Source organism: Ciconia boyciana, chromosome 6, assembly GCF_034638445.1.
Source record: "Ciconia boyciana chromosome 6, ASM3463844v1, whole genome shotgun sequence".
NCBI classification, from domain to species: domain Eukaryota; kingdom Metazoa; phylum Chordata; class Aves; order Ciconiiformes; family Ciconiidae; genus Ciconia; species Ciconia boyciana.
Genome location: NC_132939.1, coordinates 48,668,359 through 48,687,344, shown reverse-complemented (window position 1 = coordinate 48,687,344; position 18,986 = coordinate 48,668,359). Strand labels below are relative to the sequence as shown.

At 38.3% G+C, this 18,986-nt stretch overlaps 1 protein-coding gene across 10 annotated transcripts in view; it reads left to right on the top strand.

Moving 5' to 3' along the window:
* Nucleotides 1–18,986, top strand: part of CEP128 (centrosomal protein 128) — a 138,455-nt gene that overhangs the window by 48,035 nt on the left and 71,434 nt on the right. For all 10 annotated transcript variants that reach the window (XM_072865405.1, XM_072865404.1, XM_072865402.1 and 7 more), the window contains 3 exons: nt 2,092–2,442; nt 6,221–6,871; nt 11,008–11,172. In XM_072865405.1, the coding sequence (XP_072721506.1) occupies nt 2,092–2,442; nt 6,221–6,871; nt 11,008–11,172 (1,167 nt within the window). The remainder of the gene's footprint in view (nt 1–2,091; nt 2,443–6,220; nt 6,872–11,007; nt 11,173–18,986) is intronic.

Here is an 18,986-nt window from a genome sequence, read left to right as displayed (position 1 = left end):
GGGGGAATTACACAAAAATAACTATTTTTTTAATGATGCAGAGTTGAATAGTACATCAATTTAGGCTGACAACCTCTATGGTGTCTCCAGAAAGACGTGAAATGGGAAGTGATAATAGCGTGTATAATAACATGACTCTGAAGAAATGATTACCCATTTTAGAAAAATCTGTGGAAGGGTAAATGTAATGTCTGACTGTATTTTATCGGGCTATTTTTAAGTTCTGCTACATTCAGAATATAAATCCTTACCTTTAAAGAAGTATTGTAATCTCTGTTTTCATTTGAAATTAATCTTGTTTTGATAAAATTTTGCTAGTTGTACTTTATGAGGTTTTTTTGGTTGGTTGTTTTGTCTTATGAATCAAGACTTTTTACAAGGTTAGGCCTGGTCATTTTGGGTGATGAGCTTGAAAATGCATGTTTAAATAATAGTGAAGCAGAATATATGTGGGTTTTTTCTAATGTATAGAACTGTAAATCTAGAAAGACTTTCCAGTTTCCATTTTGCCACCTGTGTAGGATTTACTCCTGACTATTCTGTAATGTGTTTACCTATTGTTTTATTATCTATAGCTTAGTTGTGTCTAGAGTAGGAATATTCATCCTACAGGTGAGCAACTGATTGTCCAGTGGATAATGCTACTCCTGTTTTGCATCATGGGTATGAGTAGTGAGCTGGAGTGACTGGTCTTGTCTGTAGCTTCAGCCCACTTCTGTCTGTTTTCTGGCAGTATCTCGGTCTGTCACATGCAAGAGTGCACATGTAGTCTTCTTTCCAGGACAGTAGATGCTATCCTGAAAAGACTGGTACGATTTATTGCCACCCAGGAGGTAATGAACAGGTTTGGAGGGGAAAAAAAACAACCCAACAATCCCACAAACTGAAACCCAACCAACAAACCTAAATTGTCGTCCACCCCCCGCCGCCCTCCCCCAAACCCTGTGGAAGGACCTTTGTCTAAATAGTTATTCTATGTGCATCTGTAAAGTTGCTTATTCTTTCCTAGGCAAAGTATTTTTCCCTTGTCCCTTCTGAATTTCATTCTGTTTATTTCAGACTACATCTCCAATTTGTTTCAGTCATTCTGAAATCTAATCCTGTTCTCTAAAGTATTTCCATCCCTTGAAGCTTGATAATATCTTTGCCTGACTATAGAGCAGGCCTATTAAATTCATCTAAGTCATTAATGAAAATACTGAATGATATGAAAGCAGTCTAAATAAGCCAGAAATACAGAATACTAATGAGAAATTCTACGTGATGACCTTAAAATTCAGTTTTGCTAGTGAATCTTCAATAACTGGTTTCTGAATATGCCCTTGCAGAAGGTATATGGAGAACATTTTTCCTGACTTGCTTATGAGACTGTCCTGAGAAATATCGTCAGATTTGAGATAGGCAGCGCTTGTTACTTTTAAAATGTGTCGTTTCAATTTCATTTAGTATCGAAAGGTCAGCTAATATTGGCTCTAACATGCTTGCTACATTTTCAAACATCTTTGCACTTTGTTCTAGAAACATCTACCAAGCTGCTCTGTTGTCTTTGTATTCATCAGTGCTTTCCAAAATACTCTTATTCAGCATGTTGCTTCCATAAAAGCAACCAGCATAAAACTCGGTAACAACTAGCTCATATACTATAGATTACTTTTGTTGTGGTGAATACTATTCTTTCCTTGCCAATTCTCTTTTTCCTCTCATCTGTTTATATTCATCTCCTTACATCTTACTATTTGCTTTATTCCATATTTGTCTAATGTGTAACATATGAGGATCCTGGTCAATGATTCCTTCTCAAACTTAAAATATAAATAATAACAAGATCAACCAGAAGAGGAACAAATGCAGGAAGTAAAATATGGGATAGAGTAACCATGTATTTTGTATCTTGTGTTGAAATTCTTTACCACTGCAGAGGGGAAGATTCTGTGGGCTAGTAGGGCTTTCCCTGGTAGTTAGGGAGATCTTTTATGCTACTCATATTTTTAGATAGAAATGTGATTTAATATTGCTGTGTGTTGTTTGATAAGGTTTCATAATATATATCTTTAGAGTTGGAATTTTCATATTTTGCTATGATGATTCCAGGTGTTAACGTCTGACCTGGAAAACAGGGAGAAGCAGGAGGAAAAAATGCTGGACCAGCTAAAGGAGATACAGAGTTGCTACAAGGCTTGTGAGAATGGACGTAGACAAACTGAACTCCAGTCTGCTGAGTTAGCTCAACGGGTTGAAGAGAGTACCAAGGAAGCAGAACGGTACCTCACTGAATTCAAGCATTCAGAAGCACTCAGGCTGGAGATTGAGAAAAAAAGAGAAGACTTGAAAGTGAGAGCACAGGAAACCATCCGCCAATGGAAGTTGAAATGTAAGAAACTGGAGCGTGAGGTAGAAAAACAAAATGAAACTATCAACCAACTGATGGACAAGAACAGTCAGGTAAGATTGACTGGGGTTTTTTGTACCCTTTCCATTTGTTTTAAAAATGAAGATAAGGAGTTTATTTATGCAAACCATGACTTAAACCGCTTGCCACCTTAAGTTCTCGACCAAATTTTCTCGTGAACTACAAAACAGCTAATAGGTGGCAATATTTTTTAGCTATTACGGGTCCACGTTCTCTTCTTTATCCAATATTTATTCCAGTCTCTTCACTTAACCAAAGCTTTCTTCTTGTAAAGAGAGTTTCTCTATGAATGTTGCTTTTACTTTATCTTTTCAGTTAACAGTTAACATAACTTAGCTTATTTTTAGTTACTTTTGAAGGAAATAATGTGATGTTATTTTTTGTAAAAAATTTTAATCACATTAAGTAATAACCCATGTTCAAGTTATGCATAGTCTCATGTAGTGGACAGTGGTCACATCTTTGAAAGTAGGTGTTTACTTTCATCATGTATGTCAGATTGCTAGCAGACCATAATGCTATATGGACTTCGGCACAAGTAGCCTATTTTTAATTCCATTCTGTATTTAAGCTTTTCTCAAACTCTAGGCTTAGTAATGACATCATTTATTGCCAATAAAGACTACGGGTTCTGAAATATCATAAGGACTATAACTCACTTTGGATTTGATGTTTGGAGGCAGAAAAGTACATACTTTTTGTTTGAGAATGGGCAGAGGTTTTAGCAAAAAAGGCACTCTTACCTGCATTTGGGATGAATGTGCTGCTAACAACTACCATGCAGTTCCTAGGTTTTTCCATTCATCTGGATAGAGTCTGTGTTCCTTATATTTTTCAGAACTTTTTATTGGAAAAAATCAATTTGGAAATTGATCATATAACATTTCTGGGCTTTTTATTTGTCTTTGTTCAGACTGGCAAACCACTTATTCCTCTCTTCCTCCTCCTGTAAAGTTTCTCAGGAAAAAAACATTGGGTTGGTTTTTTTTTTTTGACTTAGCAGAATTGCTTGACTTTTCCTAGTCCTGACACTGCTTTAAAGACAAGCGCTCATATCGATGCTAATGCTGATCATCCCATCTTGGAATAGTAGTAGAAACCATCATTCTGTCTGTAATGAATCTGGGGGTCTTTGTATTTTACAGTGGCTGGGTCAAAAGGTGCCTGCTCCTGTAGTGGCTGGTATAGTGGAAAGCTTCCTGCTGTGAGCTTTTAACTTACACGCTCTGCTGGTGCAGTCTATCATATTGTATGGCCTACTTCTGTTTTTATGGAGCTTCCCTCACGTCTTTTCACTTATTTTCTAGTGCCGTGCATCCACTTTAGGTTGCTAAAGCTGATGGGCTTGGGATGACTCCATGCCATCCTTTGCTTTGTCCTCCTCAAAGACTGTAGTTTTCAAGGGGTATATGGTGTGAAGTACAGGATGTCTGTATTCATCCTGTGTTGTTCCTGATCCAGTAACCTGTTCTGAGACTGGTACGTGAACATATGAGCATGGTCAAAGTAGTGGAGAAGCCACAATGTGGCTAATACTGAGTTGAAATTAATAAACTCTAGCAGATCTAAGCTGTGATTCCTTGGGTTGCTGATCCTCTCCTGAACTACCTAGCATATTCCTTATTTTTTATTATTATTTTCTCTATCCATGCTCCAACAATTCATTCCATAGTAATCTTGTTTTGGTTAGCCCTAGTGGTTGTCTGAGGAAATAAGGTTCACAGACATTAAAGTTGGCCATCTCTTGCCTAGGTAAATGGAGGTGTTAAGGAAAGGAAGAAAACCTGAACCAGTTAGAAATCATATGTGTGTCTCATAATAGACAAATGAGAAGCAAAAAGTAGAGGAGAGAGTTGTGAATAACAAGCAGGAGGAGCCCCAAAAGGCACTGAAATCACTGTTCATGTAAACGCATGGACAGGTCTTTGTAATGGCAATTGATAGTGCTGTTCACATTGAAATTTTCTTTGTTATGTAAGACTCTTTGACACGGATTTTAGCTCTTTTTATGTGATAAAAGCATAAAAATGCTAAATGCAGTCACTTTGGTTTAAGCTCCACTTAAGAAATGCTGTCAGTATTTGTTCTTATTTTTAAAATCATCAGTATCATGCCAACAAGTTTGAGGTAAGTGTCACTCCAGAAGAAAATCTCCTTATTGGAGGATATGTAATATCAAATAAACTGTGCGTTGTTGTGGAGGAGAAAAAAATACAAACAATATTTCATGTTCTCAATACAAAGTTGTAGACAGTTTCCATATGAGGATATAATCAATCCAGATGCAGCATTTGTGATAAGCTTCAGGGCACTAGATGAACATAATTTAACCAGCTTTGAAATATACAGACAATTAACATCTGAGACAAAACTCTATAATAATAAATAATAAAGAAAAAGGAGAAATGGCAGTCTGTTGTCTTTGCTTTCTGTTGTAGGACTTGAAATCGTTGATGGCAAATTTTCAAAATTGGATTACAATCATAGCTTGCAATTTTATGAGATGTTCCAAATATTTGCGGGCAATAGGTGGGCTATAGAAAGATTGATTAGGTTTCATTCTTTTGGAGTTATTGGGGTAATTTGGTTAAAGTCTTGCCTATGTAGTTATCCTTGATATTGGTTGACAGTGGAATTTCTAACATCTTGTGTCTTTTGGAATATATTTTCTTCTAAGTATGGAATGTAGAAAACATACTTAAAGCAAGTTACTCACAGTTTTTGTATGTGTGGGTTTTTTTTAATTTATTTTACTGGGTTTTTTAGCCAAATCATGCAACTAGAATTGCAAGACAGTTTTAGGAAGGTTGACATACTGATACTTTTTCAGAAAAAAAAAGCATGACTGTCATTACCCTATATCCTTGATTTATTATTTTTGTATTTTGTTTTGCATTGCTTATTCTTGACGTAATTACAAATGGTTTTATTATTTTTTAACTGCACACTGTTAACCTTAATTGCCTTTTTGTTCTGGATTATTTCAAGTAATTTTGCTATATCTGTAAGAAATGTGTACTATTTGTGGAATTAGTGGAAATAGTAAAATTCAGTATAAAATTTATTTAAGTCAGTTTAAAGAATCCAGTAGTTTGTGATACATCAGGAAAATCTCGTGTTGTCCCTTTATAATTTTTAACCTGATTTATTTTAACCTGAAATATATCAATGTTGGAAAAAAAAAAGAACCCAACCCTTAAGATCCTTAGGAAAACAGTGGCATTTTTATTAAATGTGGCTGATTTTTATTTTGAAGATGAAGTCTTCATTTCTTGGCTTTGGTGCATGAGTGAACCAAAGCTTTTAACTGCTATTCATTCATCTACTGTGTGCAGTTTCAAAAATAATTTAAAGTTGATATATTTCATATGTAATATTTTAGAAAATAAGCAAAATGAGTCAGCCTATGAAATGGACCTATAGGTAAGGTGCGTGTGACCAACAGCCCTCCCTATATTCTGCTGCATTACTGTATTGCCTCATTTCCTCCATCTTGCTATTTGGAGGAACCAGCAAAGAAACCCATCTCAGTCTGCAAAGAGGGTGAGAAAAGCAGAGGATTAACCAAAACTATCCCTGCTTAGGAGACTAGATCAGAACAAGTATACATTTGAGATCACAAATGTTCCGTGTCTAAATTTAAACACTGAATACATTTGAACTGAGTTCATAACAAGCAAAAATTTTGTATTTTCACAGAACAAAGTGTGCTAATTGTTCCTTAGACATTAGGAATGTCTAAGGACATCCTTCCAGCAATTTTCTTTAATTACTTCAGGTCATGCTGGATTTCTTTTTCTTCTTTCCTAGGCCCTCAAAGAAAAGGATGACCTCAGAAGTCAACTTCTCTCTGCTATACACCAAATAGAAAACCTTCGGAAGGAGCTGAATGATGTGCTCACAAAGAGAGCCCAGCAGGAAGAACTCCTCCACTGCAAAGAGGTAAAACTGAATGAAATGAAGTCTCACCAGGTATCTCTTGAAGAAGAGATCAAAGAAGTTCAAGGTACTGTAAATAAATTGGAGAATGAGTTGAAAAAGCAAGTCTTTCTACAAAATCAAATGCAAGCTGAAAAGGAACGCTTGGAGACAGAACTTGCAACTAGTAACTTGATCCATAAAAAAGACCAAGAAAGACTCTTAGAAATGCAAGCAGATGTAAAAAACTTAAGCTCTGTACGTGTGGAACTAACAAACAGAATAGCAGAAGAGGAGAAAGTCAAAAAGGAATTACATAAGAGCCTCTCAGATCTCCAGAAACAGCAGGAATCTAAGCATGAAGAGATGACTTCAGCTAACAGGCAGCTGAAGATGGAAAGAGAAGTTCACCAACAGGAGTTGGCAGATATTAGATCTGAGTTACAAAATGTTAAAATCAAACATGAACGAAATGTTCAAGAGCTCACGAAACTCCTTAAACAAGAAAAGGATGATGCAGAGGCTCAGATTAGAATGCTAAAGGTACTTATTCTGAAGAATTCTGAAGAATTCCAATGTCAGACTTCCCCCCCCCCCCCCCCCCCCCTTGAGTGATGAAGGTAATAAAGCATGGGCTTTAAAACTTTTAACACACATTTTTTTGCAGTTCATCATAAAAGTTTAAAGTTCAGGGTAAAAAATGTAGCAGTAACAGTTTTAGGTCAAGAGCTTTTCTTAGCTCAAAAGCGGTGAAATAGGTATGTCTGATCAGAAGGAGATATGTGAGGCTGTAGTGTTTTAATATGATTTGATCCTTTCTTCTTCACCTGTTATTTTTACAGCTATTGTCACAGCCCTATTAAAGAACTTGCAGTATTTTGGGAATTATGCATTTTTGTAAATGTTTAAATTGAATGATGCAGAAATACTGTCATTGTATCTGGAAACACTTTCAGAATGTGAATAGTGATAATGTTATAACACTTGTTAAGGTTCATTTTGATAGTTCTTTCTAGTTTGAAGAGTTTTTAGAATTTCTAATTTCTGCACAAATTCTCAGAAAAGTGACTGTTCATATAGTAAATTATGAAATATTGCATTTTATTCATGAAGAAATAAGTTAATGTCTTTACATCATTTGCTCCCGATTCAAGGCTATTGCACTGGAAAGAAAACGAGCATTTTAGTGGCTTTAAGTTGTCTGAATAAAATTGAAAAGTTAAGTTGAAGTGGTCTAAACTGCACAATTAACTGTCAACAGTTCTATAAGCTATAAATTGCACTTTTATTGAAGCAATTTTGATTACATAGGTAAATATATATGTAAGAGAGTATTTTGTATGTCCTAATAATAATAATTTGTATATTCATATTAATGGAGGAAGTAGTTTTCCAGATAGGTTGTAAACTACCAACATATTTTAAGTGCACTTCTGAAGCACTATAAATACCTTTCCACCTAAGTCCCATCAAATTAAAAATTTGCTTATGTCAGAATTCTACCAATTTAACCATAAAAAGCTATAAAATCCTTAATCAAAGATTAAGTGATTCATGATCTACTTCATCATAAGTAATATAAGCATGTTTATTTCCTTTCTCTTCTCACAGATATTCAGTAGTTAAAAATGCATATTTTCCACATTTTTGCAGTTATGAACTGATGTTACTTAGAAAAGGATGCTTAGTTATTTAATATATAATTCATGACATAATAATTGACAATAATTCTTAAGCACTTGGTAACAAAAAGCATTTAATGAAGATAGCAATAAAAAAAGTCTAGAAGGTTGTTAGTGGAAGGATCATTAAAATAAAAATATTTTGACAGCAGTGCTTAACATTGAGAACTTAATTTGTAATGTGTGTAGCATTATTTAAATGATCTGTCCAAATATGTGTGTGTTCTTTGACAATGGCATTGACATTAAGACTTTACATTTAATATCGAGGGGAAAGAAGGAAAGTGTATTCTGGATAGCAGTAATCAAAAAAATTAGTTGATCATGACTATGTGTTCCTCTTCTATGGAAGGGTCAGTCTTACGGTAAGGGCCTTGATCTTGGTACTGATTGTTGTACCTAAACAGAAGATTTAAACAATTCACTTCCTTCTTTCATTTACAGTGCCGTGACTTTCCCAGAATCCTTAATCTACATACTTTTTTTTTTTTACAGCTTTGTCTCTGAAACAGAGAAGAGCAGAGGGCTTGAGGGAGATGAATTTTGTAAGATATTAGGGTAGGCAACTTTTTTTAGAAGTATGTGAAATGATAATCCACAACATTCTCTTGATTCAAAGACTGTAAGTGCAACAAAATAGATAATCATATTCATTCGTAGGAAGATCTGATGAGAACATGTCATTGTGCAGGTGATTTGGTTACGTTTTGTCTGAACTAATCATTACATTGCAGTTGGGTTTCACTTTTATGGACATACTTTTCTTCCAAATTAAGGTAAACTTAGCATGCATTTTATCAAATGGTATTCAAATATTGTGGTTTTAGGGTAGAGTTTAGGGAAATCCAACAGAAAGGGGTTTTTTTACCTATTATCCTTTTTTTTCAGGATGGTAAGTTTTTGTGCCCAGTAACTAATTGTCTTTTACAGTAATTATCTTGACCTTATTTATGCCTCAGCCTCATCCAACCTTTGTAACTGCTTTTGGGAAAGAATATACATAACCCTGTCCAAAGGTTGTTAATGCTCTAAAGCTTAAAAATAAAGGTCAGTTGGGAGAGACTTGGGGAGTAAAGGGAAATTTAACAGATTTATTAAGACCCAAAGCCTTAAACTTAAATGGAGGAGGAATTTTGAGTTATTTTCAGGAAATCAAGGGTGCAGAGCCCTCTGTTTACAGGACTGACTGCTGCATAGATTGTAAAAAGAAGTGACTTTTGATCCTTATTGTCCTTCTCTCTCTTGACTCCTCTGTCTAATACTTTCTGCTTCACTCTTGTCTGGCTTTCTGTAGTGCTGCACTGGATTGAAAAATTAGAAGGTAGTTAAGGATTTTTGGGGGTAGTAGGGGAGGTACCATGGGAATCTTGTATGTTGCATTAGAATTGGATAAGAACATAGAATTTTGTAGGAGATGTCAGTGTTGAGAAGGATCTTACTGTCCCAGTACTGAGATTCTGGTGCTTAAGCTTTTAATTCTTTCTGCTAGAACATCCTAAAGGATTCCTAACCAATGTCTCTCTAATGTCTTTTTTTATCATTTAAAATGATAGATAAACTAGGCATAGGAAATTAAGTGGTTCGCTTAATGGTCCCCAAACACCTATGTGTTCAGAAGCTCTGAACCTGTCCCCTAATTCTGCTACGTGTCCTCATTTGCTTTAAAAACATCCTTGTTCTCTTAGAATAATGAAATACAAAATGTCCTCGTGCCTGACAGCACTTTCAAGTATTAATCTTTAATGTAAGATTAGAGATATGTATCTATACATATAAAATTGTGTATATATGTGTATTTCTTTGTTTTCTATACATATACCAAGTGGGTGTAGGTTTTTTTCCCTGAAGATTATCGGCTGTGGAAAATTAGTTCAATCCAGATTAATTAAATTATGGTCACATCTGCCTTGTCCATACTGGAAATTAATAAAAATTAACTTTTCCATTGTGTCTCAAAGGTAATATAAGTGAGGAAGTTGGTTCTTGGATTGTCTCCATCTGCATAGACATTGTAATACAGTTACGTTCAGTAGGAACTGAAAAGTTGATTTTATAAGCACATTCACAGAAAATGTTTTAGGCATTGCAGGCTTGTCTTTGTGTCCATAAGTCTTTGTGGACTTAGAACACCAAAGTTCTTTCTCGGAATTGTCTTTCGGAGGAGCTTTTGTACTCTGTTAGCTCTGGTGTCTAAATTAACTCGTAAAACTTCTCGCCTTACCCTTCTTCCCCATAAAAGTTATATTTCTAGTGTAATTGGGAGAAGATTTTTTTTGCTTTTCCTCAGGAAGGAATGTACTCTGCAGGTTTATTTTTGTGTGCAACTGCATCCCACTATTCATCTAATATGAAGCTGGTTTTGAGTAATATGTGTGTAATTTCTTTCTTTTTGTGTATTTTTTTGCATTTTCTAGATATTCTAGAGAATTTCTCAAACCTGTCAGTTTCAGTCAGTTATCTTTCCCACTGGAAACCAATATGCTTTATTCACTCACCTATTTAGGGCTTTCAAGGCCCTTAATTGTTTTCTTCATTTTTCTCTGCAATGTTTCCATGAATAGCATTAAAACCACACAATTCTAGAAATTAAAAATACCAAATCTTTGCAGTTATTTCCTTGCAGATATAAATTTAGTATTAGGTCCTGAAATGAAATTATAGTTTTAGACTTTCTGATTCCAAATTATTTCAGTAATGGAAAAGTTGCATAAATACTGGGCTTCTTAAGGTGATGTAAGCTGATGAGTGTAGCAGAGTTGAAATGCAGAATGTGAGACTTCTATTACTGCTTTTAAAACACTGTATGGTTCTACAACTTTGTGATACATGTTTTCCATGTTCAGATAAGTGATTGCACTTAATATAACTTAAATGTAAAATATTGAATAGAATTATCCTTCCATAGTAGTGTTCCACGAATTTGAAACTCTACAGTCTGGGAATGTTTTAAAATAACCCATATAGTGACTTTGTAATCTATTTTCCCATTACCATCAGATGGAACTTGTAGAAGAGAAGAACATAGTCAAGACTCAATGTCGACAACTGGAGAAGATAAAGATTGAGTGTGATAAATTGACAGAAGAATTAACCCAAAATGAAGAAGAAAATATAAAACTCAGGTGGAAATGTGAGTTTGTAAAACAAGAACTGGAGAGAAAGGTAAACTTACCTGTTTTTAACCATGGTTCATCGGTGTCTCTGCTGATAAGTACCTAAAATAAGTGATGAATTATAGAAATAGTTGGTAAACTTAAAATACAAAAAATACATGTATATATTAAAGAATATACAGTCATATTGTAGTACACATTTTCTATATAAATCAAAGAAAGCAAAAGTGCTTTGGCTGAGTCATGAACTGTATCCCTCCAAAGATTTGCTGATACTATTTAGGAGTAGAAATACAGGTCCTGTTGCCTGCCCTATTTCTAATATAGGTAACTAACAAATGTTTAACCAAACACTTCCATTTTTCTTCACATTTTCTTAACATTACAGTGCAGTTATGAATAATTTAGAGCTAATTTGAAGTACATAAGCAGGGTAAGCACAGTAAAAGAAATTCTAAATAACTCGATGAATATTTTCTGCTTGAATATTTAAAACACAGCAAATTTTTAAAGAAATTCACATTCCTTTCTTGTACTGGCATTGTATTTCTAGAAGTGGACGCTGTCTGCCAGCCATTCTTGTTGCCTAGTGTTATGGTTATTAATACTTACTATCAAATATTAATTTGCAGTCTCACAACCTGGACTTGTCAGCCTTTCTTTTCAAAAAACCTAGTGATAAATACAGAGTTGCTGAAGAATTTTATTTTGTAACTCCTCTTTCTGCTTTTTTGATTTCTACTTTTTTTCCATGATTGGTTCCACATCGTTGCTTTTTAATATGTTTTTCTTAACATGAATGTATTTAACATTGTGCTTTTTTTATATCTTAAATTTCTCTTCCTGCAACATTGTGATTTCAGATAAGTATTTCTGTACAAGGATGAAGTTTTACCTTCTCCAGTGTAAAGCACATACCTGTCAGTATTTGATAAATTTATATTAAGACAACATTGAAAATGATTGTTTCTAATCTTTGACAAATTTCATTTCCTAGGTTAAAAGTCAGGAAAACTGTCCTGGTTTCACCTGGGATAGAATTAATTTTCTTCCCAGTAGTTGGTATAGTGCTGTGTTTTGGATTTAGTATGAGAATAATGTTGATAACACAGGGATGTTTTTAGTTGTTGCTAAGTAGTGCTTATACTAAGTCAAGGACTTTTCAGCTTCCCATGCTCTTCCAGGTGCACAAGAAGCTGGGAGGGAGCATAGCCAGAATAGTTGATCCCAACTGTCCAAAGGGCTATTCCATACCATATGACGTCATGCTCAGTATATAAACTGGGGGGAGTTGGCTGGGGGGCAGTGACCACTGCTTGGGGACTGGCTGGGATCGGTCAGCAGGTGATGAGCTGTCTGAAAAACTAGTAAAGTATTTGGAAAAAGTATGTTGTCACCCTGGCATCGTGCATCACTTGCTTTGTACATTCTATTATTCTATTATTATTATTGTTATTGTTGTTTTACTTCATTTTATTTCAATTAATAAATTGTTCTTATCTCAACCCACGAGTTTTCTCACTTTTATTCTTCTGATTCAGTCCCTCATCTCATCAGGGGGGAGGGTGAGCAAGTGGCTGTGTGGTGCTTAGTTGCCAGCTGGGGTTAAACCACGACAGTCCTTTTTGGCGCCCAATGTGGGACATGAAGGGTTTGAGATAATAACAGATTAACCAGAACATATTAAGGAATTTATATCTGTTAACAGTTGCAGGTCACAATATTGATTCATCTGTTCTTGATATTAGTTTATCTGATCTGCACTATGCTCTCTTTTTTTTGCTGTACATGTTAAAGATTGGTGTTGGTTTTTTGCAGTTTGCTGTGCTCTGCAGTTGATTAGTGACGTTTTCGCAGGGAGAATAGTTATTAAAACACTGTCCTTGAGCTTAGTCTGGTATTTGAGTTTTGTACTGAAGCTGTTACTGTACTTTGGGTACCACCTCGTGGAGACAATTAGCAATTATACCTATTCCTCTGAAAGTTTTTTTTTGTGGAGGAAATACAGAATGGCACCTTTGCTGCTGCCTTCTATGATGTTTCCTCCTTCATTACCATAACTTTTCAGTATCTTGAACATCCTTTGGTAGTTAAGATACTTCTATTGGTATTTCTTGGGAATATTGTTTCAATTTTGTCTAAGGTTAATAAGCAATTTAAGAGTATCATCCAGAGATCTGCCCGAGGGCTAGATAGTTATGAGTGGCAGGGTATGTGGGATAGTATGGGCAAGTACCTAGGACAATGGTCACCTCCAGTGTTTTGGAACGTCACCCCTGAACAAGTGCAGAATCCTGAAAAACTAGTAAAGTATTTGGAAAAAGTATGTTGTCACCCTGGCAACTCCAGAGAGACATGAATCACTGCAATGTGCTGGGGCCTGGCCCATGCGTACCGAGCCCTGTTCAACACTATTCAGTACCCTCAAGGGGAAGAGAAGGTCTCTGGATCTGACAACAAAATGACATGCACTGCAGCTACTCCAACCCCAGTGATGGGCACTGTGTCTATTCCCACCCTGGTGAACCCATAAATGAGATGGTAACCACCCTATCCCCATCCCTGAGTGAGCCGCAAGATATGTGAAAAGATTTCAGTTGTCGTCCAGGTGAGCACATTGTCACCTGGATGCTGGGATAATGGGGCCACTAGTCTGGAATTAGAGGGTAAGGAAGCCAAGCAGCTGGGGTCCCCTTCTAGGGAAGGGATCATTGACAAAATGATTGGAAAAGGGGCACAAGTGCTCAGCCTCTAGAGGCGACTCCTGTCAGGCATGAAGGAAGGATATCCTTTCAAGGAAGATGTGATATGCCACCCAGGCAAGTGGACCACCATGGAGAGAGGTATCCAGTACCTGAGGGAATCAGCCATGCTGGAGGTGATTTATGATGACCTGAACAATGAGCAGTTATCCAAAGATCCAGATGAAGTCAGGTGTACACAACCCATGTGGCGGAAGTTTGTACAGAGCGCATCATCGTCGTATGCCAACTCATTGGCAGGAATGACCTGGAAAGACAGAGGAGGACAAACAGTAGATGAATTGGCTGGTCAACTCTGGCAATATGAAGAAAGTCTCTCTTCCTCCTTACAGGCCTGCATCTCAGCTGTGGAGAAACTTGTCCCAGGAGATCCAGCAACTCAAAGAGGATATGTCCTACTCCCCACCTGTATGGACCAGTATCTCAGCTATTAGGAGTAAGCATACCTCTGCTCAAGAGAGAGGATATAGTGGATACACACCTGTGGAGCCACCCTGTGGTTTTACCTGTGTGACCACAGAGAGGACATGAAGTGGGATGGAAAACCTACCTCAACCCTAGAGGCATGGGTATGTGATTTGCAAAGAAAAAGAATCACACAAGGGGGTTCTTCCAGGAAAATTCCTGCTCCAGTTTCCAGTGGGTAGTTCCCCAGACAGAGTAGAAGGGCTGATTTTACTTCTGATCTTAATAAAGGGACTTTTGATTTGCATTTACAAGAAGTGAGTAACAAATATTATGAACAGGACTAGAGGGGCCCTGCCTCCAGTCAGGTGGAGGAAAGGGACAACCGAGTTTACTGGACTGTGTGGATTCGATGGCCTGGCACATCACACCCACAGGAGTATAAGGCTCTAGTAGACACCGGTGCACAGTGTACCCTAATGCCATCAAGCTATACAGGGGCAGAACCTACCTGTATTTCTGGAGTGACAGGGGCATCCCAACAGTTAACTGTATTGGAGGGTGAAGTGAGCCTAACTGGGAATGAGGGGCAAAAGTACCCCATTGTGACTGGCCCAGAGGCTCCTTGGCATAGACTACCTCAGGAGAGGGTATTTCAAGGACCCAAAAGGGTACCAGTGGGCTTTTGGTATAGCTGCCTTGGAGACGGAGGAAATTAAACAGCTGTCCACCTTGCCCAGTCTCTTGAAGGACCCTTCTGTTGTGGGGTTGCTGAGTGTCAAAGAACAAGAAGTGGCAATCGCTACCACAATGGTGCACCAGAGGCAATATCGCACCAACTGAGTCTCCCTGATTCCCATCCATAAGCTGATTTGTTGACTGGAGAGCCAAGGAGTGGTCAGCAAGACTCGCTAACCCTTTACCAGTCCCATATGGCCAGTGTGAAAGTCTAATGGAGAGTGGAGACTGACAGTAGACTATCATGGCCTGAATGAAGTCACGTCGCCCCTGAGTGCTGCCGTGCCGGACATGCTGGAACTTCAATACAAACTGGAGTCAAAGGCATCCAAGTGGTATGCCACAACTGATATCGCTAATGCGTTCTTCTCAATCCTTTTGGCAGCAGAGTGCAGGCCGCAGTTTGCTTTCACTTGGAAGGGTGTTCAGTACACCTGGAATTGGCTGCCCCAGGGGTGGAAACACAGCCCTACCATTTGCCATGGACTGATACAGACAGCACTGGAACAGGGTGAAGCTCCGGAACACCTGCAATACATTGACATCATTATGTGGGGCAACACAGCAGAAGTTTTTGAGAAAGGGAAGGAAATAGTCCAAATCCTCCTGAAAGCCCATTTTGCCATAAAACAAAGTAAGGTCAAGGGACCTGCACAGGACATCCAGTTTTTAGGAATAAAATGGCAAGATGGATGTCATCAGATCCCAATGGATGTGATTAACAAAATAACAGCCATGTCTCCACCAACTAGCAAAAGGGAAACACAAGCTTTCTTAGGTGTTGTGGGTTTTTGGAGAATGCATATTCCAAATTACAGTGTGATCGTAAGCCCTCTCTATCAGGTGACCCAGAAGAAGAATGATTTCAAATGGGACCCTGAGCAATGACAGGTCTTTGAACAAATTAAGCGGGAGATAGTTCATGCAGTAGCCCTTGGACCAGTCTGGGCAGGGCAAGATGTAAAAAATGTGCTCTACACCACAGCCAGGGAGAATGGCCCTACCTGGAGCCTCTGGCAGAAAGCACCAGGGGAGACTCAAGGTCGACCCCTAAGGTTTTGGAGTCAGGGATACAGATGACCTGAGGTCTGCTATACTCCAACTGAAGAAGAGATATTGGCAGCATATGAAGGGGTCTGAGCTGCTTCGGAATTGGTTGGTACTGAAGCACAGCTCCTCCTGGTACCCCAGCTGCCAGTGCTGGGCTGGCAAGAGAGGGTCCCCTCTACACATCGTGCAACTGATGCCACATGGAGTAAGTGGGTTGCACTGATCACACAATGGACTTGAATAGGAAACCCCAGTCGCCCAGGAATCTTGGAAGTAATCATGGACTGGCCAGAAGGCAAAGATTTTGGAATACCACTAGTGGAGGAGGTGACGCGTGCTGAAGAGGCCCCACTGTATAATAAACTGCCAGAAAATGAGAAGCAATATGCCGTGTTCACTGATAGGTCCTGTCATATTGTAGGAAAGCATTGGAGGTGGAAGGCTGCTGTGTGGAGTCCTATACAACAAGTTGCAGAAACTGCTGAAGGAGAAGGTGAATCGAGTCAGTTTGCAGAGGTGAAAGCCATCCAGCTGGCTTTGGATATTGCTGAATGAGAAAAATGGCCAGTGCTTTATCTCTGTACTGACTCATGGATGGTGGCAAATGCCTTGTGGGAATGGTTACAGCGTTGGAAGCAGAATAATTGTCAGCGCAGAGGCAAACCCATCTGGGCTGCCACCTTGTGGCAAGGTATTGCTGCCAGGGTAGAGAACCTGGTTGTAAAAGTATGTCACGTAGATGCATGAGCATGAGTACCCAAGAGTCAGGCTACTGAAGAACATCAAAACGACCAGCAGGTGCATCAGGCTGCTAAGATTGAAGTGGCTCAGGTGGGTCTAGACTGGCAGCATAAGGGTGAATTATTTATAGCTTGGTGGGCCCATGACACCGCAGGCCATCAAGAAAGAGATGCAACATATAGATGGGCTCGTGATTGAGGGGTGGACTTGACCATGGACACTATTGCACAGGTTATCCTTGAATGTGAAATGTGCTGCAATCAAGCAAGCCAAGTGGTTAAAGCCTCTGTGGTATGGAGGGCAATGGCTGAAATATAAATATGGGGAGGCCTGGCAGGATTGATTATATCACACTCCCACAAACCCACCAAGGCAAGTGCTATGTGCTTACAATGGTGGAAGCAACCACCAGATGGCTGGAAACATATCCTGTGCCCCATGCCACTGCCCAGAACACTATCCTGGGCCTTGAAAAGCAAGTCCTATGGTGACATAGAACCCCAGAAAGAACTGAGTCAGACAATGGGACTCATTTCCGAAATAACCTCATAGACACCTGGGCCAAAGAGCATGGCATGGAGTGGGTATCACATCCCCTATCATGCACCAGCCTCTGGGAAGATCGAATGATACAATGGACTGTTAAAGACTACACTGGGAGCAATGGGTGGTGGGACATTCAAACATTGGGATACACATTTAGCAAAGGCCACCTGGTTAGTCAACACTAGGGGATCTGTCACTCAAGCTGGCCCTACCCAGTCAAGACTCTTACATACTGTAGAAGGGAATAAAGTCCCTGTAGTACACATAAAAACATGCTGGGGAAGACAGTCTGGGTCATTCCTGCCTCAGCCAAAGGCAAATCCATTTGTGGGATGGCTTTTGTACATGGACCTGGGTGCCTGAAATAGCTGAATTTCATGAAATTCAGTATTTCATGAATACTGAACTGCTATTTCAACTCCTATATGGGTAGTGCAGAAATACTGGAACCTGTGCATATTAAAAATTCTTGTGATTCCTTCAGTGTGAAATAGCTGCTGTCTTACTTAAGTATTTTTGTATGAATTAAATGAAAAAATCAGGCTGCTTATCAGGTATGGCTTTTTCACATTTGAAGGTCACCTATATTAAAAAACACCTATTTTGCAAATAGATGTAACACTGATACATATATATGAAAGGAGGTTGTAGCAAGGTGGATGGTGGTCTTTTCTCCCAAGTAACAAGTGACAGGACAAGAGGAAATGGCCTCAAGTTGCGTCAGGAGAGGTTTAGATTGGATATTAGGGAAAATTTCTTCACTGAAGAGGTTGTCAAGCATTGGACCAGGCTGCCCAAGGAAGCGGTTGAGTCACCATCCCTGGAGGTATTTAAAAGACGTGTAAACGTGGCACTTAGGGACATGGTTTAGTGGTGGACTTGGCAGTGTTAGGTTAATGGTTGGACTCAATGATCATAAGGGTCTTTTTCAACCTAAATGATTCTATGATTCCATATGAATCCCATTCACAGGACTTGTATATTAGAAATTACCTAGCTCCACAGTGGTATCTCATGAGAGCAACGTATGAAGATTTCCAGTAAATACAATTTAAACAGTTGCGCCTTGTCACTGCAGAGGTCCATAATTAATAAATTTTCAAAACTACTATTCTTGCTTTTCTCACCATTCTCAGTGCACTTGCACATACTGAAATGTGCCTGTTAAAGTGTTTACCCTTTGCTGCATTTCATCCTCCTAATCTCAGCAGCAGACAGGTGTGAACCAATTTCACTTCTTCTCACAAGGTGGTTTTGTTATATTGAATTATGCATTGTAATTAATGTATTGTATAACAAAACTGCTGCAGGGTTCAGTTTTACACGGTGGCTTTATTATAGATATAAAGGAAGAGAATCTGAATTTTAAAAAGATATGTAACATATTTAATGATCTTTCAGACATTGGATGGTAACATAAAATGTTTTCCTCAGTACCAGTCACTATCCTATGAGATATTCTTTGAATACTTTTTCTTTCAGAACACACTGACTGCCAATACAGGTTTCCTTCAGGAGTCTCTTTTTGTCATGACAGAGATTAGATGCCCGTAACTGTTTCAGGGCAAAAGATAATAAGGGGAGTATTTGTTGCGCACTCTCTTTCTGCTCATGAAAAAGA